The sequence below is a fragment of the Nycticebus coucang genome, chromosome X, assembly GCF_027406575.1.
Source record: "Nycticebus coucang isolate mNycCou1 chromosome X, mNycCou1.pri, whole genome shotgun sequence".
Classification (NCBI taxonomy): Eukaryota; Metazoa; Chordata; class Mammalia; order Primates; family Lorisidae; genus Nycticebus; species Nycticebus coucang.
In genome coordinates this window covers 15,274,172-15,298,960 of record NC_069804.1, presented here as the reverse complement: position 1 = coordinate 15,298,960, position 24,789 = coordinate 15,274,172, and the positions used below count along the sequence as shown (strand labels likewise).

At 42.8% G+C, this 24,789-nt stretch overlaps 1 protein-coding gene across 2 annotated transcripts in view; it reads right to left on the bottom strand.

The window, feature by feature from the left end:
• TXLNG (taxilin gamma) overlaps nucleotides 1-24,789 on the bottom strand; it is a 61,230-nt gene that overhangs the window by 11,750 nt on the left and 24,691 nt on the right. For both annotated transcript variants that reach the window (XM_053580746.1, XM_053580747.1), the window contains exons 2-5: nucleotides 14,487-14,787; nucleotides 11,953-12,044; nucleotides 4,953-5,123; nucleotides 3,380-3,574 (exon numbers count right to left, since the gene is read on the bottom strand). In XM_053580746.1, coding sequence (XP_053436721.1) covers nucleotides 3,380-3,574; nucleotides 4,953-5,123; nucleotides 11,953-12,044; nucleotides 14,487-14,787 — 759 coding nt within the window. The remainder of the gene's footprint in view (nucleotides 1-3,379; nucleotides 3,575-4,952; nucleotides 5,124-11,952; nucleotides 12,045-14,486; nucleotides 14,788-24,789) is intronic.

The following is a 24,789-nucleotide window of genomic DNA, read 5'->3' as shown; positions in this document are numbered from 1 at the left end:
GCCCAGTGCCCATCACCAGCTTTGGACTTCCTGTTTCTGCCCGCTGCTGAAAATAAGACACAAACTACATCAGGATAAAGAGAGCAAACTATTGCACCCATATAGCATGCACACAATTCCTTTCTCCCTATGAAATTTTCTCAGATTTCTCACCTAGAGGCAACATGGCATGATGGTAGGAATGGCCCACGTCACACTCTGGCCAGGGTATGGCTCTGGGAAAATTCCTGCCCACGCTGAAGCTCAGTGCCCTCGTGTGGACAGGGGATACTCACAGGAAACATACACTGAGGCTGACGGGTTCAAACCCGGCCCAGGCAAGCTAAAACCACAATGACAACTGCAAGCAAAAAATAGCCGGGCGTTGTGGCGGGCGCCTGCAGTCCCAGCTACTCGGGAGGCTGAGGGAAGAGAATCACCTAAGCCCAGGAGTTGGAGGTTGCTGTGAGCTGTGACACCATGGCACTCTACCCAGGGCAACAGCTTGAGACTGTCTCAAAAAATAATAATAATAAAATAAAATAAATAAATAAGACCAGCTGGGCCCAGTGCCTCATGCCTGTAATCCTAGCACTCTGGGAGGCCAAGGCAGGTGGATAGCCTGAGTTCAGGAGTTCTAGACCAGCCTGAGCAGATCCCCGTCTCTGCTAAAAACAGAAAAACTAGCCAGGCATTGTGCTGGGCACCTGTAGTCCCAGCTACTTGGAAAACTAAGGCAAGAGGATCACTTGAGCCAAAGAGATCGAGGTTGCTGTGAGCTATGAAGCCATAGCACTCTACCCAGGGCAATAGAGTGAGACTCTGTCTCAAAAATAAATAAATAAGACCCACAAGTAATATGATGAAAACATACCTAATTTTTAAGTTTGCTATATCTGTGATGAGGCAGGCTATCATATTAAAACAAAATTAAAAAAAAAATTTTTTTTAAGGCAAGCATGAAACAAAAGTTTATTGCGGAAGAGAAAGGTATGTTTACACAGTAGAGCAAGATACATTTGCCATATTCAGCAAACAGGCCTTCCCTGCCAGGGCAAGTACACAAAGAGGCCAGCATCGTTTCTTTACAACTGAGGGCTTTATAAGCTAATAAAAAGAAAATTTAACCTGTAGGACAAAAGCAGTTTCTTCAATAAACACACTGCAACAATGCAAAAGAGGAAATTTTTACTTTAGACACTTGAGACATATAAACCAACAATGGATAGACTTTATTTGGATCTTGTTTAAAACAATTTTTATTTTTTGGATACAGACTCTCACTTTGTCTCCCAGGGTAGAGTGCCACGGCATCATAACTCATAGCAACCTCAAACTCTTGGGCTTAAGTGATCCTCTTGCCTTAGTTTTTCATTTTTAGTAGAGAAAGGGTCTCACTCTTGCTCAGGCTGGTCTCCAACTCCTGAGCTCAAGCAGGAGCCCCACATGCACCAAGGCTGGTAGGTTCAAACCCAGCCTGGGCCTGCCCAACAACAATGATAGGTACAACCAAAAAATAGCCGGGAATTATGGTGGGCGCCTGTAATTCCAGCTACTTGGGAGGCTGAGGCAAGAGAATCACTTAAGGCCAAGAGTCTGAGGCTGCTGTGAACTGTGACACTATGGTACTCTAAGAAGGGCAACATAGCAAAATTCTGTCTCAATTAAAAAAAAACCAACCCTTCATTAAATCCCTAATCAGTAGAGAAATGCAAATCAAAACCACCCTGAGATATCACCTAACCCCAGTGAGAACAGCCCACATCACAAAGTCTCAAAGCTGCAGATGTGTGGATGTGGAGAGAGGGGAACACTCTTACACTGTTGGTGGGACTGCAAACTAATACACCTCTTTGCAAAGAAGTATGGAGAATTCTGGCTTGACGCTTATAACTCAGTGGTTAGGGTGCCGGCCACATACACCAGGGCTGGTGGATTCAAACCTGGCCTGGGCCTGCTAAACAACAACTACAACAATGACGACTTACAACAACAACAATAATAACAACAAAATAGCTGGGTGTTGTGGCAGGTGCCTATATTCCCAGCTACTTGGGAAGCTGAGGCAAGAGAATTGCTTAAGCCCAAGAGTTTGAAGATGCTGTGAGCTATGACACCACCGCACTCTACCAAGGGCGACATAGTGAGACTCTGTCTCAAAAAAAAAGCATCCTCAAAGATCTGAAATTAGATCTCCCATTTGACCCTGGAATCTACCCCCCAAAAAATCATTTTATAATAAGGACATTCACACTGGATTGTTTATCACAGTTCAATTTACAATTGCCAAGATGTGGAAACAACCTAAATGCCCATCACATCAGGAATGGATTAACAAATTGTGGTACATGCACACCATGGAATACTATTCAGCCATAAAAGAGATGGTGACTTCACATCTTTTGTAATATCCTGGATAGAGTTAAAACACTTTCTTCTTAGTAAAGTATCACAAGAATGGAAAAACAATTATCCAATGTACTCAATACTAATATGAAGCCAGCAGACGATCTGATGCATGCACATATAGGTGAAAAACTCGTTTCAATTCAAGTTAATGAGGGAGGAGGTTGGGATGCCCTCACTGAGTGGGCACGGGGTGGGGGTGTTTGGCTCACCTTTTCTGTGTGGAACATAACCACAAGAGGGACTCTACCTAACAAAATCAAATATTTTGACCTGGTTGTTTGTATCCTCACATTAACCTGAAATAAATTTACTTAAAATAAATAAATAAAAGCCTGACTTTGGGAGGCCAGGAGTTAGAGACTAGCCCAAGCAACATAGCAAGACCTCATCTCTACAAAAAATAAAAAAATTAGCTGGGTGTGACAGTACACACCTGTAATCCCAGCTACTCAGGAAGCTGACAGCAGGAGGAATGTTTGAGCCCAGGAATTCCATGTTGCAGTGAGCTGTCATCACATCCCCACACTCTAGAATAGGACCCTGTCTCTAGGGGGGGTAAAAAAATCAGAAACATTATGTGTACAGGTGGGATGGAATGGTGGTGGATACCGTACACACTGTCAGGGATGTCTGAGATACAGGGGTATTTAGGGGCCAAATATTTACTCATTATAAGTCTGAATAAGAGGAAACCATGTGTATGCTAAAAGTGCAATCTTGTAGTATCACATGGAAGACAGCAGCCCTCGACAGTTCTTAGAAATAATTACCTCACCTATCCAAATCCAGTGACTCCAAGACCATCAAGTGATGATCGCTACTAGTCCTTCTGGTCATGTGGTATCTGATTCTTTCCTATAAAGCAAGTAACTTCCACTGTACATACATGGAAGTTATGAAAACATCCTGTGATAGTGGTTTTACTTTAGTAGCAAACAGTGAAGCTTTTGCTAATCCTGTGAAGCTGTTTAAACAAACCAAATGCCATTACCTCTTCCCTCAGTGCGTACTGTTCGATGAGCTTCTTCAGCTTCTCTCCCAGTTCGATGTTCTCCTGACGGAGCTTGGCATTGTGTATGTCATGTTGCTCCAGCTGGGCTTGGATTTCATTCAAAGTAATCTGGAAATGTGCAGTTGCTTCTTTACGACGTTCTTCTTCCTCTCGTGCCTGCTGCATATTTTCCTCCTTATTATCCAAAATAATTTCCGTTAATGGCACAGACATAAAGATAAGATGCTCTCGAAGGCAGCTGCCCCAATGTGGGTTCGTTTACTGCCCCCACACTGCGATGCTTCTGAACTACAATCGTCCCCCCTTCCATATAACCAGAGGCCCTCATTTAAGAGCAAGCACCTTTGCTGAGCAGAGTAGCTGCAGAGAGGCACACTGTCCTGCCATACAGTAAGCATGACGGGACTGTCTAAAGTTCACTCTGCTGTCCCTCCTAGCTGGTCACACTGCACATCATCTTAGATCAGCCTGAAGAGATACCGCCCTGTCTGCAGCTTACTTTCTGAGTGACAACCTCTACTCCCTGGAGGGCAAAGGACAAATGGAATCCTTATTTTAAAAAGCTTACTTTTGGGCAGCACCTGTGGCTCAAGGAGTAGGGCACCGGCCCCATATACCAGGGGCGGTGGGTTCAAACCTGGCCCCGGCTATAAAAAAAAAACAAGCTTACTTTCAACTCTTGCTAGGATACAAGTATCAAAAGACCTGTCATGTCAAAATAGTTATCAGCCCACTCACAATACCGCCTGCTTTAATTAAGATCTAAATCCAAGGGTTCAAAAGCAATGAAGAAAATAACGATTCCCACATCAGGTGAAGACCCATGTTCAGAGGACTCCTGTATTCTAGGGCCTTGAGGATATGCTTGGGGTGTAGGGAGGTATTTGATCAGAGATCCTGCTCAAAGTCATACACAACCAGTACACAAGGACAGACCTGTGCCCTTCTCACAGGCAGATTATTCCTGTGGATCTGCTCTTTTTCCTCCCTCCCCTGGTGATACCAACAAATCCTTGGGTACCTATTCTCCCTTTCTTTATAATCAGCCAAGGTGTAAGTGCCATTCTAAAAGTATTTAGCAACCAAATAACTAGGGGACTTGGTCAATGAAGACCTACAACCTACCCAAGAAGCTCAGCGGTTCTTTCTTAAACTCACTCTAACTCAAGTCTATCTATAAGAGTTTCTCATCTCACAGCAGTTCTTCCTACATGGTGATCAGCTACATCAGTGGTCAGTCAAAAATTGGCAACTCTAAACTTCCTAAGCCATAGCTCTAAGCAGAAGAGCTGCAGGCATAAACATGAATCCCATTCGGACTCCCCGTGACCAAATCTAAGGTAACTAAAGAGCTCTTCCTTGAACAGGAAACACAAACTTACATAGAAAAACTTACAATGAGCTCACACACGTGGCATCAGCCCACGCAAAAGAGAAAGTAAGGTAGTTAGTATCTCCGTCTCCAAGTAGAGATAATAATTGATTTCAAATAGGTGCAAGGTGATCAGCTAAGTTAATCCCTCCTGAAAAATAGAAAAGTGAACCAACAAACCTTTAATGTCTTATTGTGACGCTGAAGTTCCCTGCAAAGAGACTCTAGTTTGCTTCTTGCCAAGATAGCCTTGCTGTGTTCACTCTGCAAGTGAACTTTCTCTTTCACGATCTGGGCTTGCTTCTTCTGTAGAATCTTCATTTGCTTCTGGACATTCCTGCTTTCTTCCAGCTAAAATCAACAAACACTTTATACATTTAGGAACTATGATAAAAACCTTAAGAGTTATGGTTGAAAGAATTATAATGATGTAATATTTTATTTGAATTGTTTCATGCCATGCTACACTGCCAACCTTCTCTCTTTTCCAGTTGTGACAGAAAAATGAGCAAATCTAGGGTAAAAAAGAATAAATCTTAAATATTTTTTAACCTTTTACATATATTTAATTTTCACAACAACCCTTTATTTCATGTATCCATGGTTTATAGAAGAAGAAATGTATCAGCCCAAGATTCCATAATTAGCAGTAGGTGAAGTGGGGATTTGAACCTAGAATCACTGGCTTTCTTGACTTCCATATTGGCCTGCCATCCTCTGGAGTAGGGGTCCTCAAACTTTTTAAACAGGGGACCATTTCACTGTCCCTCAGATTGCTGGAGGGCCAGACTATAGTTAAAAAAAAAAAAAAAACTATGGGCGGCACCTGTGGCTCAATCAGTAGGGCGCTGGCCCCATATACCGAGGGTGGCGGGTTTAAACCCGGCCCCGGCCAAACTGCAACCAAAAAATAGCTGGGCGTTGTGGCGGGCGCCTGTAGTCCCAGCTACTCAGGAGGCTGAGGCAAGAGAATCACTTAAGCCCAGGAGTTGGAGGTTGCTGTGAGCTGTGATGCCACAGCACTTTACCGAGGGCCATAAAGTGAGACTCTGTCTCTACAAAAAAAAAAAAAAGAAAACTGTGAACAAATTCCTATGCACACTGCACATATCTTATTTTGAATTAAAAAAACAAAACAGGGGCGGCGCCTGTGGCTCAGTGAGTAGGGTGCCAGCCCCATATGCTGAGGGTGGCGGGTTCAAACCCAGACCCCGCAAAACTGCAACAAAAAAATAGCCGGACATTGTGGCGGGCGCCTGTAGTCCCAGCTGCTCGGAAGGCCGAGGCAGGAGAATCGCATTAGCCCAAGACTTAGAGGTTGCTGTGAGCCGTGTGACGCTACGGCACTCTACCTGAGGGCGGTACAGTGAGACTCTTGTCTCTACAAAAAAAAAAAAAACGGGAACAAATACAATCACACCGCCTCATGTGGCCCACGGGCCGCAATTTAAGGACCCCTGCTCTGGAGTACTTGATTCTACCAACTTGCCTAACTCCAGACATTGACTACAGCTCTTCTTCCTGGTTTCAACTCAATGAGTTATAGATGATGTGGGCTCCTCAGTTTCCAGCTACAATTCTATGCTTTTTGAACTGAGGATGCCCTTCAACAGGATGCCTCCTGCCCCAGAAGTTTGCTGGGGCCCACTGGCAACACTGCCCAAGTGTTCTGGTAATAACCCTTTGGAAAATGAATGAGCTCTTGTTCTAGGTTGAGACCTACTCCGATGTTGAAGGCCAGGATTAACTTAGTTTTAAAGCCAGGCATGTCCTGAATTGCTGTTTGCTGGGTGATTCCAGACTATTCCTACCTGTTACAAGACCTGCTAAAATCAACATATACCATATGGGTTTATTGTGCTTTGTGTCTCTTTTTTTTATTTATTTTTTTTTTTGTAGAGACAGAGTCTCACTTTATTGCCCTCGGTAGAGTGCCGTGGCCTTACACAGCTCACAGCAACCTCCAACTCATGGGCTTAAGCGATTCTCTTGCCTCAGCCTCCCGAGCAGCTGGGACTATAGGCGCCCGCCACAACGCCCAGCTATTTTTTTGTTGCAGTTTGGCCGGGGCTGGGTTTGAACCCTCCGCCCTCGGCATATGGGGCCGGCGCCCCACTCACTGAGCCACAGACGCTGCCCGTGCTTTGTGTCTCTTAAAAAAAAAAAAAACTGATGTTTTAGGAAATAAACACCAAGTGTTACTTTTCTAAAAAAACACTCACAGGCTACTGTACTGAAACAGTCAGAATTCAGAAGGCAGTAAGCAGCACTCAGGGTTCTTTGTGAGTAGGAGAAATTGCTGCAATTTTAGCTTTGGAGCAAATGAGTCTATTTCAAGGTAAAATCAACATTAACAGATAAGATGGCAGCCTCACTGACCTTTCAGTAAAGCTTCTACTGGAGAAGGAAATGCTGCTGAGTCACAATTTCAAGAGCAAGAGTGACACCTTGTGGCTCATCAAAACATATCAAGCAAACTTACAGGCAATACACTTAAGATTATAATAAGAATACTTTTTCTGAAATTCTTGCAGGAAAAACTTCTTTAAAACCTGTATAGAGGGCGGTGCCTATGGCTCAAGGAGTAGGGCGCCGGTCCCATATGCCAGAAGTGGCGGGTTCAAACCCAGCCCCGGCCAAAAACCACAAAAAAAAAAAAAAAAAAACCTGTATAGAAACATTCTACACTGTTTTTGTATAACGATGTTGTAAAGTAACCTTACTATGGACTATGGTGGAGGCACAGGTGCTGCACACACTGGCAGGAACTTCACCTGGTCTGTAGCTTTCCTGCCTTCCCTGACCCTCAATCTTGGGTTCACTATTCCTTTGTTTTCCTTTTTATGTTATTTTATTTCTTCTGTGTGTAGTTCTTAAAAATAATAATCATCACCTCTTTGGTTTTAGTTGTTTTGACTTTATTGTGGCCAGGGCAACTGAGGAATTGAATTTTTTACTTTCTTTAATTTTAAATAGCCACATGTGGCTAACAGTTATCATCTTGGACAGCACAACTCTAGCTTATTACATTACTAGGGCTCATCCAAATTGTTGGCACGTAGCTAGAGATCAGCTAGAAAACTTTGTCTTAAAAACGTAAAATCATTCTTAGGTTGTGGGCAGTGCAAAAAGACTTTGGCCAGATTTGGATAGGCTGCATAATATTCTACTTTTTGAAAACATACCACACATACGCATGAAACACTTTATTTTTTAATCCATTCTTGTGTCATAGGCATCTGGGCTGTTTCCAGGTTTTGCTGTTACTTGCGGTGCTATGAACATTCTCCTATGTTTTTCCTAGTATGCACATGCCAAGAATTTCTCTTGTGTGCAAATCTAGAAGAGGGGTTGCTGGGTAATGGTTTCTAAATGCTTGATTTCACATGACAATGCCAAACTGCTTTCCAGAATGGCTGGAAAATTCACATTCCCAGCAGCAGTGCAGACCACATACAGCCACATCCTCTCCAAAGCATAGTACGATCAGATCTCTTCATTAATGCCACTTCAGTAGATATAAAATGGCATCTCATTGTGGTCTTGATTTGCATTTCCCCTGATCACTAATAAGGTAGAACATCTCTTCATATGTTTAAGAATCTAAGATATCTTTGCATCTTTGTTTTTTCACCTCTACAAAATGCCCCTTTTGTGTATTTTGCCCAGCTTTCTATCGGGTTATTTGTTCTTTCAGTATCAATATTCTTTAGATAGTCTGGATATTAAACTTCCTGTGGTTAAAGCTGTTGGAAGTATGCTCCCCCCAATACTTTATAATGTCTTCTCACTTTCTTTATTTTAAGATGGTGGTTCTCAACCTTCCTAATGCCTTCTAATGCCACGACCCTTTAATACAGGTCCTCATGTTGTGGTGACCCCCAGCCATAAAATTATTTTCGTTGCTACTTCGTAACTGTAATTTTGCTACTGTTATGAATAGTAATATAAATATCTGATATGCAGGATATATTTTCATTGTTACTAAGGGATCGCAACCCACAGGTTGAGAACTGCTGTTTTAAGGTGTCTTGAGGAAGAGAAAGTCTTAATTTCTATGAAGCCAATTTATATAATCTTTTCTCTGACAGTGCTTTTTGTTTTGAAAGAAGTCTTTCCTTAACCCAAGACTAGAAAAATATTTACCTATTATAATAAATCTAAATATCTAATAAAATTTTGACACTTAGGCCCTTCATCTTTTTTTTTTTTTTTTTGAGATAGAGTCTCACTATGTTGCCCTTAGTAGAGAACCATGGTATTACAGCTCATAGCAACCTCAAACTCGTGGGCTTAAGCAATTCTCTTGCCTCAGCCTCCCACCCAAGTATCTGGGACTACAGGCACCTGCCCCAACACCCAGCTATTTTTTTGTTGCAGTTATCATTGTTATTTAGCAGGCCCAGGCCAGGTTCAAACCCGCCAGCCCCAGTGTACATGGGTGGTGCCCTAACCACTGTGATACGAGCACCAGGCAAGCCTCCTTTGTTTTTTTGGAATTGTGTACAGCGTGTAATGATCTAATTTCATTCTTTTCCATAGGATAGCCACTTTTAAGTTCTATTATTAATAACATCAGGATGGAAATTCTCCCCAAAATACATCTATAGATTTCATGAAATACTCTTCAAAATCCCAAATGGAGTTTCCATACCCACCCCCCACCAAATTGAATTGAAAATTTATAGAGCAGAGGGCTAAGAATAGCAAAAATACTGCAGATGAAAAGAGTAAAGAGGATATACCTACCCAACCAGCTACTGAGATTTGTTATTACACTGTAATAATCTATACAAATTGACTAAAGAACAGGCAAAAATAGCATTAGAAAGCACTTAAAGATCAGATTGATGACATCCATAGCTAAAAGCAAAATGCTACAATCTCGTGAACCCATGTGGTCTGGTAAATGTGGTGGCCACAAGTTCTCCTTGATGGACAACTCCAGTTATAGCGCACAGAACTCCATTCTACCTGCTCTGTGCCTAGTTAGTTAGACATGGCTGTGCACAAGCACAGTGATATAAGTTGATACTGTCACAAGAGGGTACAGGACAGTGATGGCTAAAAGATGTTTGCAGAATAATCCTCGGGAAAAGACTATTCCCTCGGTGGCCTCACCACTATACAACCTATTTTACCTTCTAAATGAAATTAATGTCATTTTAAGGAATAAAGCTTTAGAACATTTTCTGAAAACAGTACACATTTTGTCTTTCCCACATTCAGCAAAAATCTACACCAAAGAGAGATTATCCACTAGGCAAGTCTTCAGTGTGTCACATCCTAAAATGAACGCAGCAATTACTATTGGTGCTTAGCAATAACCATACCCGCACAAAAACAACAAAAACAAATCTAAAAACCACAAACAAAAACATCCTAGACCCCTGCTACTTAAAGTGTAGTCCAAGGTTGGGCGGCACCTGTGGCTCAGTGAGCAGGGCACCAGCCCCGTATACCGAGGGTGGCTGGTTCAAACCCAGCCCCGGCTGAACTGCAACAACAACAACAAAAAAAACAGCCGGGTGTTGTGGCGGGCGCCTATAGTCCCAGCTACTCGGGAGGCTGAGGCAGAAGAATCGCGTAAGCCCAGGAGTTGGAGGTTGCTGTGAGCTGTGTGACGCCACGGCACTCTACCGAGGGCCATAAAGTGAGACTCTGTCTCTACAAAAAAAAAAAAAAAAAAGTGTAGTCCAAGGTCTGGACTACTTATCCTCCGCCTTATCTATTCACGGCTGATAACTGTTTGTTGGACATCACTGCATTAGGTAGCCAACATCTACACTGCTTTTTCTGGTTTTTACCTTTTTCTCCATGTTTTCTTTTCCCTGTTTTGTTCATACCTTCTTTTTCCACTACTTCTTACATAATTCCACTCATGTGAATGGGACCAATAGGGACTGGCTTCCACAACCAATGAAAGCACCCCTTTCCTGAAGCCAGCTTCCCCCCATCTTTGCATTTGTGACTGTTCTGGGCCATTTTCATCGATGCACAGGGTTTCTTCCTGCTCTAAATAGTAGAAGGTACTCGCCTGCTGAATGCCAGCTAAGTAAGGTATATCTGAGTCACTTTATAAAGTGAGGGAAAGTAACTATCATTCTTTAAGTAATAAACAATTCATTTTTTAGAGCTGGTCACTGATAAAAATAATTTATGATACACAATAACTGTTTTAATAAAAGGTGAAAATGCATAAAAACTGTGATAATTCACCTAAGAGTTTCATAAAAGGTAATAATGTTAGCATTTCCCACCACAACTCCTCCTTCAAAGGGTGCTATCAGTTTTCCATTCTGCACTTTAAATAGCAAGACAGGGTTTCCAGGTTGAAACTGCTCCCATGAATTCAAAAAGAGAATTAATATTTCTTGGAATAACACTGGCCCAGAACAAACTCTCCAATGAGGTCAATTTCTTTGGAAGATGGAAAAGAGAATGCTTGGCACATAGTCAACGCTAAATAAATATTTCCTGTGACACAGTATTGTTGAAGCAGACTATTTCATCTAATCCAAAATTTCAATCAAAACAGAGCCTTGATCTCTAGAATTTCTGCAGGAAAAGTTAAACATAGGAACCACTATACCCCAACTGATTGGCACCTAAGGTATCACAGCATAGCAATGAAAAGGCTGATTTAGAAATACTCTAAAACCGAGTTTTAGAAAATCTATGCCACATTTTAGCATTATAGTGTTCTCTTTTTCTTTTTTTTTTTTGAGACAGTCTCACTATGTTGCCCCTGGTAGAGTGCTATGGCATCACAGCTCACAGCAACCTCAAACATGGGCTTAAGCAATTCTCTTGCCTCAGCCTCCCAAGTAGGGAGGCAACTGCCACAACGCCTGGATATTTTTTTTGTTGTTGTTGTAGTTGTCATTGGTGTTTAGCAGGCCTGGGCTGGGTTCGAACCCACCAGCCCCAGAGAATGTGGCCCGCGCCCTAGCCACAGAGCTATGGGCGCTGAGCCATTATAGTGTTCTCTATATGTTACCTCATAAAATATGTAACCACAAAAACCCCAAGAAGTCAGAATCTCCCTTTCAATTTTTGCAATAAAACATAATTTTACATTTAAATCTATATCAAAATTACAATTAAAAAAAAACTTATCAAGCACACAAACATTTCACTATATTTTATATGACCCTCACACCCTTTATTTAATACTCACGAGATCAGCATATTTCTTACAGAGAGCTGCCAGTTTCTCCTCTGGGGTTGAAAGGGTGTTTAGGGCCTGCATCAGTAATAAAACTTCTTTTCCTGATGATTAACAAAATAAGAAATAAGTCCCAGAAAAATGAGATCGCGTCTAACCCATGAATTCTACTAACACTCCTCATCTTCTGACATCCAGAGTAAAATATTGTATGCCTTTAACTAGAAATAAGGGATTTACCAAATCAATTAGGAAAACTGTCTTTAAATTCTGGATTAATAGATCACCTCCCTCCCCATGTCTGCCCTAAATTTCTTTATTCACTCACTAACACTGCTAACTATTTATAAGAACTCTGGTTGAAGGCTTAAAAATTTCCTTGCCTAATCATTGATGTCCAAGTTAAGACAAAGGGCAAGTTACAAAGAGCAGAGAATATTTTTAAAAGCTTCCTCCTAACCAAGCACAAACACAGAACCAAGTTCAAAGGGAATTGCAGTTGTAACCACTCTGCCTACGATGTACATAATCACTAGTGACACATATCTTTTCTCATGAAATTTAAATAATTTATGGTTTTCTTAACTGAGAATATGCTAAGTATACTCCGTGTGTTAACCAAGATTTGTGCAAATAAATGGATGACAAGATAGCTCTTGCGTTAGGGAAAAGAGTTTAACAATATTTTTTTTTGTTGTTGCAGTTTTGGGCCGGGGCCAGGTTTGAACCCGCCACCTCCAGTATATGGGGCTGGCACCCTATTCCTTTGAGCCACAGGCGCCACCCAAGTTTAACAATATTTTAATGACTTTGGCAGGTGGCTAAAAAGGAGACAAATGGTACTGCAAAGTCATTGATAATGCAGAGTCTTTATTTTGTCATTCTTGGTACAGTGCCGTGGCATTTTAGCTCACAGCAATCTCAAACTCTTGGGTTTAAGTGATCCTCCTGCCTCAGCCTCCCAAGTGGCTGGGACTACAGGCACCCACCACAACACTTGGCTGAGACAGGGTCCCGTTCTAGCTCAAGCTGGTCTTGAACTCATGAGTTCAGGAAATCTATCAGCCTCGGCCTCCCAGAGTGCTAAGATTACAGGCATGAGCCACCGTGCCCGGCAATGTTTTATTTCTTAATGTATATTATAGGTACCATTTTTATTTTTCAAAATGTTCACTCTTATGTGTAAGATATTTCATATAAAGTATGTATTTCATTCAAAATACATATGTCTTAAGATGGCACCTGTAGCTCAGTAGGGCGCCAGCCACATACACCGGGGCTGGTGGGTTTGAACCGAAAGGGGCCAGCGAAAACAACAATGACAACTGCAACAACAACAACAAAAAAAAGAAAAATAGCCAGGCGCTGTGGCAGGCACCTGTAGTCCCAGCTACTTGGGAGTCTGAGGCAAGAGAATTGCTTACGCCCAACAGTTTGAGGTTGCTGTGAGCTGTGATGCCATAGCACTAACCAGGGCAACAGCTTGAGACCCCATCTCAAAACAAACAAACGAACAAAAAATATGTATGTCTTAAAAATGAAGTTATTTGGTATACGGGCTAACTTCAAAAAGGAAAACTTTTCTACCCACATAAAATTTTATTAACAAAATTTTCTGGCCAGGCTCGGTGGCTCACGCCTATAATCCTAGCACTCTGGGATGGTGAGGTAGGTGGACTGCTTGAGCTCAGGAGTTTGAGACCAGCCTGAGCAAGAGTGAGACCCCGTCTCTAAAAATAGCCGGGCGTTGTGGCAGGCGCCTGTAGTCCCAGCTGCTCGGGAGGCTGAGGCAGGGGAATCGCTTAAGCCCAGGAGTTGGAGGTTGCTGTGAGCTGTGTGAGGCCATGGCACTCTACCGAGGGCCATAAAGTGAGATTCTGTCTCTACAAAAAAAAAAAAAAGAAATCAAAATTACTTTCATATTCCTATAAATGTTTATGTTTTCCATGGTAGCAAATAATGGGCTTAATAAGAAGCATAATTTCAACATTCTATCACAAAACCATGCCGATCAAACACTGTGAATCTTAAGTATAATACAGAGAAAAACTGAGGGCCAACCAATAAGGCAAAAATAAAAGGTGTTTCAAGATTTATTTATGAGATTCAGCATATCACATCCTTAATCCTAATCTCAAACTAACACAGCAGGAGAAACATACCCTTGAAACCCAGTCTTCAGCTACTTTCTGAATCACAGATAACATTATTTTGTCTGAACCTGAATTTTGAAATACATAGTTTTCATAGCAATTGTTGGTCAGACTATATTAAAGATGCAAAAAAGGCAAGTCAAATTCCACTTGTCAAGTTGGCCCCAAATTTTTAAGAAAGCCAAATTCTTATGATTTAGATGCAGAAATAACTAAGCTTCCTACTCCGTTATTCTCACCTCATGCACATGACTGCAGCAGATATGCAGACTCATCTCACCAAAGACAAAAGGTGCATTAGCTAAGCACCTTCAAACAGGCCCTGTTCTTCATACCTAGGCTACGGAAAATGAGCAGTATGTGAAAATGTCCAACACTGAGCAGAGACATTACCTAAGGTTTTCTCTTTGTTACTGTTGTACTCTGCATCTTGCCGACCATCAGGGGGGTCCATTCGAGCTTCTCGCCCAGGAATTTCCTCTCTTGACTCTTGTGTGCAGTACACTGTGCTCGCCAAATTCCTGTTCTTTGTTATAAAGTCACTGCCTTCATCCTCTTCCAAGGAATGCTTGTTACTTGTGCCACAATTTGAGTCTTGATGTTGAAGAATATCATTTGATTGAGAGTTACACAACATATCCGCTTTCACCCCTAGCCCACAAATTCCAGCTTCTTCCATTGTGCCAATTTCAAACTAGACGAAAGAGGAAGGAGAAAAAAGATGGAAGACATTAAATTGAATGTAATCAATGCTGACGACACAAAGAGCTCGAGAGCTTTTTTCTTTCTTAATAGTTTGTAAAAATCAATGTACATATGCTGGTTTAGTTTGTAAAATCAATATAAATATGGTGGTTTCTAAGTTTCACTGAGAGGTGACCTAACTGTAAAGCAGAAGGAAATTAAAGTTAAAACAAATTATACAAGTAAGTATTACCAAAAGAGGCAAAACATGCCATTCAATTATAATCTAAACTTTAGTTCCTCAGAAAAATTCACCATTTAAAATAATTAACTCCTTAAGAGAAGCTAGATTGTTAACTATTCTGGTCTTATCCTCAAGGCAATAGGACAGCAAAGATAGCTACCTAGATATCCACCAAAAAACCACCCTCTCCCAATGTCCTGTGGAGCTGGTGCTATGGGACGAGTGCCAGCCACGGACTACACTTCCCAGCCCCCGGACATCTAAGTTGCACTCCCATGTGAAGGTCCCACCAAATGAGTGTGAGCAGAGGCTATGATTGTCCCTTCTGCCACAAGACTTTTATTCTTAGCACAATTGTTTCTCCACCATCTCTCCCCCACTCTGGCTGAATACAGATGTCTGCAAGACCCTAAGAGATGGCAGAGCCACAAGATAAAAGTAGCATGTACCCCTAAATCCCACATACATATAGGAAAGCCATCTCACCTACAAAGACAACCCACATTTGACTATCAGGTGAATAAGAAATAAACTTTTCTCATATTAAAGCACAGAAATCTCGGGGCTGATACTTTAAGGAGCTCACCCTGCCCTAATAAGTAAAAACAGATAATACACATGGTAAAGATATCTTTATTGCAATATTTTTTCTTGTATCAGTAATTTTATCTTACTCTCTTACTGTTAACCTTATTTATTCATGTGGGTTTTTTCTCCTTGTTAACATTACCTGGTCATATGATGTGGCAAAAATTTAAACTCTACACATGTCCTCTCTACGTGAAAGAGAGCCTCTTCCTGGTCAGCACCTGTGGCTCAAAGGAGTAGGGCGCTGGCCCCATATACCGGAGGTGGTGGGTTCAAACCCAGCCCCGGCCAAAAACTGCAAAAAAAAAAAAAAAAGGAGAGCCTCTTCCTTTTCTGAATAACACAATTGAGGGGGAGGTGTCTTATAGCCTCTTCTTATTGCAAGTGGACAAAAACTACTTTCAAAAATTAATGGAACAGAGATTTATTATTTTAAGTTACAAGATCATCTAGGTGAAAAACTAAAAATACATCTAAAGTAAAGTTACCAAAAAACTATAGGAGGGGATGGAGAGAAAATGGAGAGGTTAAGGAACTTAAAACCTTATCTTTTAGAGTCTAATGTTAATAAATCAAGTATTGTGCTTTTGAAAGAACTAGCACAGCCACTTTGAAAAACTCTTTGGCAATATGGATACCTTCTAACCCAGTTAACTCTACTCCTAGGATTTCACCCAAGTGTGTACATGTGTGCATCCAAAGGCCAAGAATGTTTAAAGCAAGACTATTCATAACAGTCCCCAAATGGAATCAACCCAAACTTCTATCAACAGAAGACAGGATAAATTGTACTATGTTGGCAAGGCACGGTGGCTCACAACTGTCATCCCAGCACACTGGGAAGCAGGAGGATCACGTTAGGCTGGGAGTTGAGACCAGCCTGGGTAACATAGTGAGACCCTGTCTCTACTGAAAGAAAAAAAAAAAAGAATTAGCCAAGCATGGTGGTATGAGCCTACAGTCTCTCTCAGGAGATTAAGGCAGGAGGACTGCATGAGCCCAGGAACTTAAAGGTGCAGTGAGCTACAATCATGCCACTGCACTCCAGCCTAGGCGACAGAGCAATAATACCCTTGTCTAAAAAAAAAAAAAAAAATTGTAATATGTTCATACTATCCAGCAATGAGAATGAACTACTCTAAGACTCACAGACCTAATGTGAGGAAGGTGCCAGAAGAATACTTACTGTAGGAAACCATTTATAAATAAAGTTCAAAACCAAGCCAAGCTAATTAATGGTGCTAGAAATCAGGATAGCGGTTACCATCAGGAGTAGGGCCTTCTAGGGTAGCAGTTTCCAAACTTTTTGGCACCAGGGACTAGTTTCATGAAAGAGGGGTGAGGTGGGGGAGGTGGCAGACAGTGGGGGATAGTTACAAGATGATTCAAGTGCATTATATTTATTGTGCACTTTATTTTTATTATTACATTGTAATATACAATGAGATAATCACACAACTCACCATAATGCAGAATCAGTGGGAGCCCTGGGCTTGTTTTCCTGTAACTAGACAGTCCCAGAGCAGCATCACCGCCTCCGCCCCATAACAGATCATCAGGCACTACATTCTCATAAGGAGTGTACTTGCACGCGCAGTTAACAGTAGGGTTTGGCTCCTATGAGACTCTAATGCTGCCACTGATCTGACAAGAGGTAAAGCTCAAGCAGTGATACGAGCAATGGGGAGCAGCTATAAATACAGAAGAAGCTTCCCTTGCTTACCTGCCACTCATCTCCTATTGTGCAGCCTAGTTCCTAACAGGCCACAGACTGGTACCAATCTGTGACCCCAGGGGTTGGGCACTGCAATTCTAGGGTGCTTGACAGTATTCTATTTCTTTCTTTTTTTTTTTTGTAGAGACAGAGTCTCACTGTACCGCCCTCGGGTAGAGTGCCGTGGCGTCACACGGCTCACAGCAACCTCTAACTCTTGGGCTTACACGGTTCTCCTGCCTCAGCCTCCCGAGCAGCTGGGACTACAGGCACCCGCCACAACGCCCGGCTATTTTTCTGTTGCAGTTTGGCCGGGGCTGGGTCCGAACCTGCCACCCTCGGCATATGGGGCCTGCGCCCTACTCACTGAGCCACAGGCGCCGCCCCAGTATTCTATTTCTTGATCTAGATGGAGGGGAAGTAAACACAGATGTTCACTTTGTGGAAATTCAAGAGGCATAAACACTTATGATTTGTATACTTTTCTAGATGTGTCTTTTATTTATTTTTTTTTTTTGTAGAGACAGAGTCTCACTTTATGGCCCTCAGTAGAGTGCCGTGGCCTCACACAGCTCACAGCAACCTCCAATTCCTGGGCTTAAGCGATTCTCTTGCCTCAGCCTCCCGAGTAGCTGGGACTACAGGCGCCCGCCACAACGCCCGGCTATTTTTTGGTTGCAGTTTGGCCGGGGCCGGGCCTGAACCCGCCACCCTCGGTATATGGGGCCGGCGCCCCACCGACTGAGCCACAGGCGCCGCCCAATGTGTCTTTTATTTTGATAAAAAAGTTTTAGTTCGGGTGGCACCTGTGGCTCAGTTGGTAAGGCGCTGGCCCCATGTACCAAGGGTGGCGGGTTCAAACCCGGCCCCGGCCAAACTGCAACCAAAAAATAGCCGGGCGTTGTGGCGGGCGCCTGTAGTCCCAGCTACTCGGGAGGCTGAGGCAAGAGAATCACCTAAGCCCAGGAGTTGGAGGTTGCTGTGAGCTGTGTGAGGCCACGGCACTCTACCGAGGGCCATAAAGTGAGACTCTGTCTCTACAAAAAAAAAAAAAAAAGTTTTAGTTCAATTTATACATTGTTGGGAGGCACCTGTCGCTCAATGGGTAGGCGCCAGCCCCATGTACCGAGGGTGGCAGGTTCAAATCCGGCCCCAGCCAAACTGCAACAAAATATAGCCAGGTGTTGAGCAGGTGCCTGTAGTCCCAGCTACCCGGGAGGCTGAGGCAAGAGAATTGCCTAAGCCCAAGAGCTGGAGGTTGCTATGAGCTGTGATGTCACAGCACTCTACTGAGAGCGACAAAGTGACACTGTCTCTTAAAAAAAAAAAAAATTTAGACATTGTTTAAGAGTTATCAAGAGCCAAATATTTTCTTCAAAACGGGGAGATTAAAGATTTGCTGCTTTTTTATGACACTTCAAATAATATACATGTAACACCTTGATTTCTTTTATAAAATGAATTAAAGAGAAATGGGTTGTCTATTTCAGAGTTACGGTTTGATGCCACACTCCTAAGCCTAATTCCAACAACAACAAAAAATTACAAAGGGCCAGGCTCACGCCTATAATCCTAGCACTCTGGGAGGCCAAGGCAGGTAGACCACTTGAGCTCACAGGCTCAAGACCAGCCTGAACAAGAGTGACATCCTGTCTCTAAAAATAGCTGGGCATTGTGGCAGGTGCCTATAGTCCGAGCTACTTGGGAGGCTGAGGCAAGAGAATCTCTTGAGCCTAAGAGTTTGAGGTTACTGTGAGCTATGATGGCCTGGCACTCTACCAAGGGTGACAAAGACTCCATCTCAAAAAAAAAAAAAAAAATTATTTTTAAAGTAAAAAAGCATACAGTTCAGTTCACTGCTTTTTAGTGCATTCAGAGTTGTGCAATCATTACCACAGTCAATTTTAGAACAATTTCTTCACCTCACAACAAAACCCCATGTTCTTTAGCTATCAACCCTTAACCCCCCCACCCCCAGAATACCCAGTACCAGGTGACTAATCTACTTTCTTTCTCCACTGGCTTGGCTATCCTGGACATTTCATACAACTGAAATCATACAATATATGGCCTTTTGAGTCTGACTTCTTTCATTTAGCATATTTTCAAGGTCTATGTTGAAAGTATGAATCAGTTGGAGTATGAATCAGTATTTCATTCCTTCTTTTGGCTGAATAATATACACTGTATGGATAGACCACATTTTATTTACCCACTCATCAGTTAACGATTAGGCTCTACTGATTTTGTAAAGCCAAGTAGGTCTTACATTAGCGAATATGAAACATACCTCAGTATACTACATCAAAATTAGCTGCACAGGAGAGAAGGGAAATATAATACTGTCTTGCTTCTAATGATGAAATAATAATAGTGGTACTTTCTTTTTTGTTTTGTTTTTTTTTTTTTTTTTTTTTTTTTGTAGAGACAGAGTCTTACTTTATGGCCCTCGGTAGAGTGCCGTGGCGTCACATGGCTCACAGCAACCTCCAACTCCTGGGCTTAAGCGATTCTCTTGCCTCAGCCTCCCAAGTAGCTGGGACTACAGGCACCCGCCATAACGCCCAGCTATTTTTTGGTTGCAGTTCGGCCGGGGCCGGGTTTGAACCCGCCACCCTCGGTATATGGGGCCGGCGCCTTACCGACTGAGCCACAGGCGCCGCCCAGTGGTACTTTCTATAACTTGTGTATTAATACTTAGGATCTTTCCATTAGCTTGTTCTACCTCTGAACTCCTGCCACACAAATTACATAATCAATTATTCAGAAGCAAAAGCTTACGCACAAAAGATACTCAAGTGCCAACTGATGGAGAACCCGGTGGAGAGGGATGCAAAAATGACTGCTGAAAACAAGCCACAGAGAATTCTGTATCGTGTGCCCAATATACTTCCCTACTTTATCTTCTCTCTCTCTCTGCTAGCCACTCTTGGTGCCTTTTCTTGAGTACAAGCTCTTGTATAAATAATAGTAATATCAGGTAACATTTACACCACAAATACCCCATCCAGGTATTTTTAATCCTCACAACAATGCCACTAGGTAGGCACCATCATTATCTCCATTTACAGATAAGCAAACCATGGCATGTAAAGTATACTGCCTAAGGTCACAGTTAGTAAATTGCAGAGCAACATTTGAACCCTGGCAGTCTAACTTCTGAGTCAATGCTCTTAAATCACAATATACTACTTCATAACTACCCTCTGTCTACTACTGTACAAACAACCTGTCCTGGCCTAAGCATCTTACAGAAGTCTATTTAATAATGAGAGATGATCCCAGAACAAATTACAAAACAGTATGCACCATGTTTTATCCACACACTAGGTATGTATACAGATGCTCCTCAACTTCTAGAGGGGTTACATCCCAATAAACCCATCCTAGGGTAAAAAAACATCGTAAGTTAGAGACCACCTGTGTGTGTATATATAGACACACACACAGAGAAAGTGTTGGAAGGAAACATATCTAAATATCAATAATGGTTATTTTTGAGGCCGCACATTGGCAGCTCACACCTGTGATCCTAGCACTCTGAGAGGCCAAGATGGGTGAATCACTTGAGCTCAGGAGTTCAAGACCAATCTGAGCAAGAACAAGACTCTCTCTCTACTAAAAATAGAAAAAGTAAAAAAAAAAAAAAATAGAAAAACTAACTGGGCATCATGGACTACAGGTGGGTGGGTGCCTGTGGGTGCCCAGGTGGGTGCCTGTAGTCCTAGTTGACACTGGAGGATCGCTAGAGCCCAAAAGTTTGAATTTGCTTTAAGCTATGATTCCATGGCACTCTACCCAGGCAACAGAGACTCTGTCTCAAAAATAAATAAAGGATATATTTTTTAATGATATAATTAAATTACAGGTAGTGCTTCTTTTTGCTTCATTGTATTTTCCTGTTTTACTATAATGAATATTCATTACTCCTATAATTAAAAATATTTTTTTTTTTTTTGTAGAGACAGAGTCTCACTGTACCGCCCTCGGGTAGAGTGCCGTGGCCTCACACGGCTCACAGCAACCTCTAACTCTTGGGCTTACGCGATTCTCTTGCCTCAGCCTCTCAAGCAGCTGGGACTACAGGCGCCCGCCACAACGCCCGGCTATTTTTTGTTGCAGTTTGGCCGGGGCTGGGTTTGAACCCGCCACCCTCGGCATATGGGGCCGGCGCCCTACTCACTGAGCCACAGGCGCCGCCCAATTAAATATATTTTTAAAAGGGTGGCGCCTGTGGCTCAGTGAGCAGGGCGCCAGCCCCATATACCAAGGGTGGTGGGTTGAAACCCAGCCCCAGCCAAACTGCAACAACAATAACAACAACAAAAAATAGCCGGGTGTTGTGGCAGGCGCCTGTAGTCCCAGCTACTGGGGAGGCTGAGACAAGAGAATCGCTTAAGCCCAGGAGTTGGAGGTTGCTGTGAGCTGTGATGTCATAGCACTCTACCAAGGGTGATAAAGTGAGACTCTCTTAAAAATATATATATATGTATGTATATTTTAAAAAAAAAAAAAAACTACTTGTATGGCTCTGCCCCTGTGGCTCAAGCGGCTAAGGCGCCAGCCACATACACTTGAGCTGGCGGGTTCAAATCCAGCCTGGGCCTGCCAAACAACAATGACGGCTACAACCAAAAAATAGCAGGGCGTTGTGGCGGGTGCCTGTAGTCCCAGCTACTAGGGAGGCAGAGGCAGAAGAAATCGCTTGAGCCCAGGAGTTTGAGGTTGCTGTGAGCTGTGATGCTACAGCACTCCACCCAGGGCGACAGCTTGAGGCTCTGTCTCAAAAAAAGAAAAAAAAAAAATTATAAGCCAAGGGTGCCGTCCATACTCAGTGGGTAGGTGCTGGCCACACACACTGAGGCTGGCGGTTTCGAACCCAGCCAGGGCCAGCTAAAACAATAATGACAACTGCAACCAAAAAATAGCCGGGCATTGTGGCAGGAGCCTGTAGTCCCAGCTACTTGGGAGGCTGAGGCAGGAGAATCGCTTAAGCCTAAGAGTTTGAGGTTGCTGTGAGTTATGACACCATGGCACTCTACCCAGGGTAACATAGTGAGACTCTGTCTCAAAAAAAAAAAAAAAATCTTTGACACTACAGTGTGAGGTACTTCTCACATTTTCCTGATAGAGGATAAAGTGGTTTACCCACTAAGGAATGCAATTGGGGCAGGGACTGAGAAAGGGTACAAAGAAATGTTTGGGGTGTTGGTAATCTGTTTCTTGTTGGGGGTTTGGATTACAGAACTACATGCACTTGTTAAAAACTTAGCACATAGGGCGGCGCCTGTGGCTCAACGGGTAGGGTGCCGGTCCCATATGCCGGAGGTGGCGGGTTCAAGCCCAGCCCCGGCCAAAAAAAAAAAAAAAAAAAAAAAAACTTAGCACATACACACTTAAGATGGCTTTATGGGTGAAAGGACAGACAAATGAAGAGAGATCAGAAAAAGGAACCAGAGTAAAGTATTAATGGTAAAATCTAGGTGGTGGCAAAATGGATGTTTAGTATCAAATTCCTTCAACTTTGCTGTATATTTGGAAATTTTTTTTTGTGTGTGTGTGTGTGTGATCTTTGGCCGGGGCTGGGTTTGAACCCGCCACCTCTGGCATATGGGACCGGCGCCCTACTCCTTGAGCCACAGGCGCCACCCATATTTGGAAATTTTTACAAGATGTTGGGGGTGCTCCTGTGGTCCCAGCTACTCAGGAGGCTGAGGCAAGAGGATTACTCAAGCCTAGAGTTTGAGGCTGCTATGAATGATGTACTATGTACTATGTACTCTACCCAGGGGACAGAGTGAGACTATCTCAAAAAGAAAAAGAAAAAAAAAAAGATGTTGGGGGGGGGGGAATCACCAAGTCACATATGATTCAACCCAGAAAACTCTTTCTTTTTTTTTTTTTTTGAGACAGAGCCTGAAGCTGTCGCCCTGGTAGAGTGCCGTAACATCACAGCTCACAGCAACCTCCAACTTCTGGGCTCAAGCGATTCTCCTGCCTCTGCCTCCCAAGTAGCTGGAATTACAGGCACCCGCCACAACGCCCAGCTATTTTTTTATTTTTTTTTGCAGCCGTCATTGTTGTCTGGGGAGCCCAAGCTAGATTCAAACCCACCAGCTCAGATGTATGTGCTGGTGCCTTAACCACTTGAGCCACAGGCACCGAGCCAGCAAATTCCTTTTTTATCAATTTTTTCCTACAGCTATACCAGCAACTTCGTAAAATGACATAATATATAAGCATATTTATACAGTATTATCTGTAGTAGCAAAAAATGAGAAATACCCTAAATGTCAATTAATAATGGACTAGATGAGGCCAGGCACAACGGCTCACACCTATAACCCTAACACTCTGGAGGCTGAGACAGGAGGATCCCTTGGGCTCTGGGGTTTAAGACTAGCCTAAGCTAGAGCAAGATCCCATCTCTACTAAAAAATAGAAAAAATTAGCCAGGTGTCATGGCAGGTCCCTGTAGGGAGGCTGAAGCAGGAGGATTACTTGAACCTAGTAGTCTGAGGTTGCTGTGAACTAGGCTGAGGCCATAGCACTCTAGCCTGGGTAACACAGACCTTGTCTCAAATACATAAGTAAATTAATTACTGGACTGTATGAATAAATTATTGTACATCTATCCAGTTGAGTACTATAGCATCTGTTAAAGAGTAAGGCAGTAGGCTGGGCGTGGTGGCTCACAGATATAATCCTAACACTCTGGGAGGCCAAGGCAGGTGGATTGCCTGAGCTCACAGGTTGGGGACCAGCCTGAACAAGAGTCAGACCTCATCTCTCTAAACATAGCCGGGTGCTGTGGTGAGCGTCTGTAGTCCCATCCAGCTACTTGGGAGGCTGAGGCAAGAGAATCACTTAAGCCCAAGAGTTTGAGGTTGCTGTGAGCTGCAATGCTACGGGACTCTACCAAGGGTGACAAAGTGAGACTCTGTCTCAAAAAAAAAAAGAGTTAGGCAATAGTGTAATCATAGATCTATAAGGATAGGTTGACAAGGGAAAAAACAAAACACCCTATATTATGTACTATAGGTTATGATTTGGAAGGGATGTAGTAGACGGGTTGCATAAATTCATGAGCAAAGATGGCGCTTGTAGTTCAGTGGCTAGGGCACCAGCCACATATACCAGAACTAGAAGGTTCAAATCCGTCCAGGGCCTGCCAAACAATGACAACTACCACCAAAAAATAGCCAGGCATTGTGGTGGGTGCCAGTAGTCCCAGCTACTTAGGAGGCTGAAGCAAGAGAATCACTTAAGCCCAAGAGTTTGAGGTTGTGAGCTGTGACGGCACAGCACTCTACCAAGGGCAACATAGTGAGACTCTGTCTCAAAAAAAAAAAAAAATCATGAGCAAAAAAGGATGTACAATCTCTGGCAGGATACAAAGAAACTGAGTCAGGGACAGGACTTTCATAGCACATATGTTTTTACCTTTCTTTTTCTTTCTTTGAGAC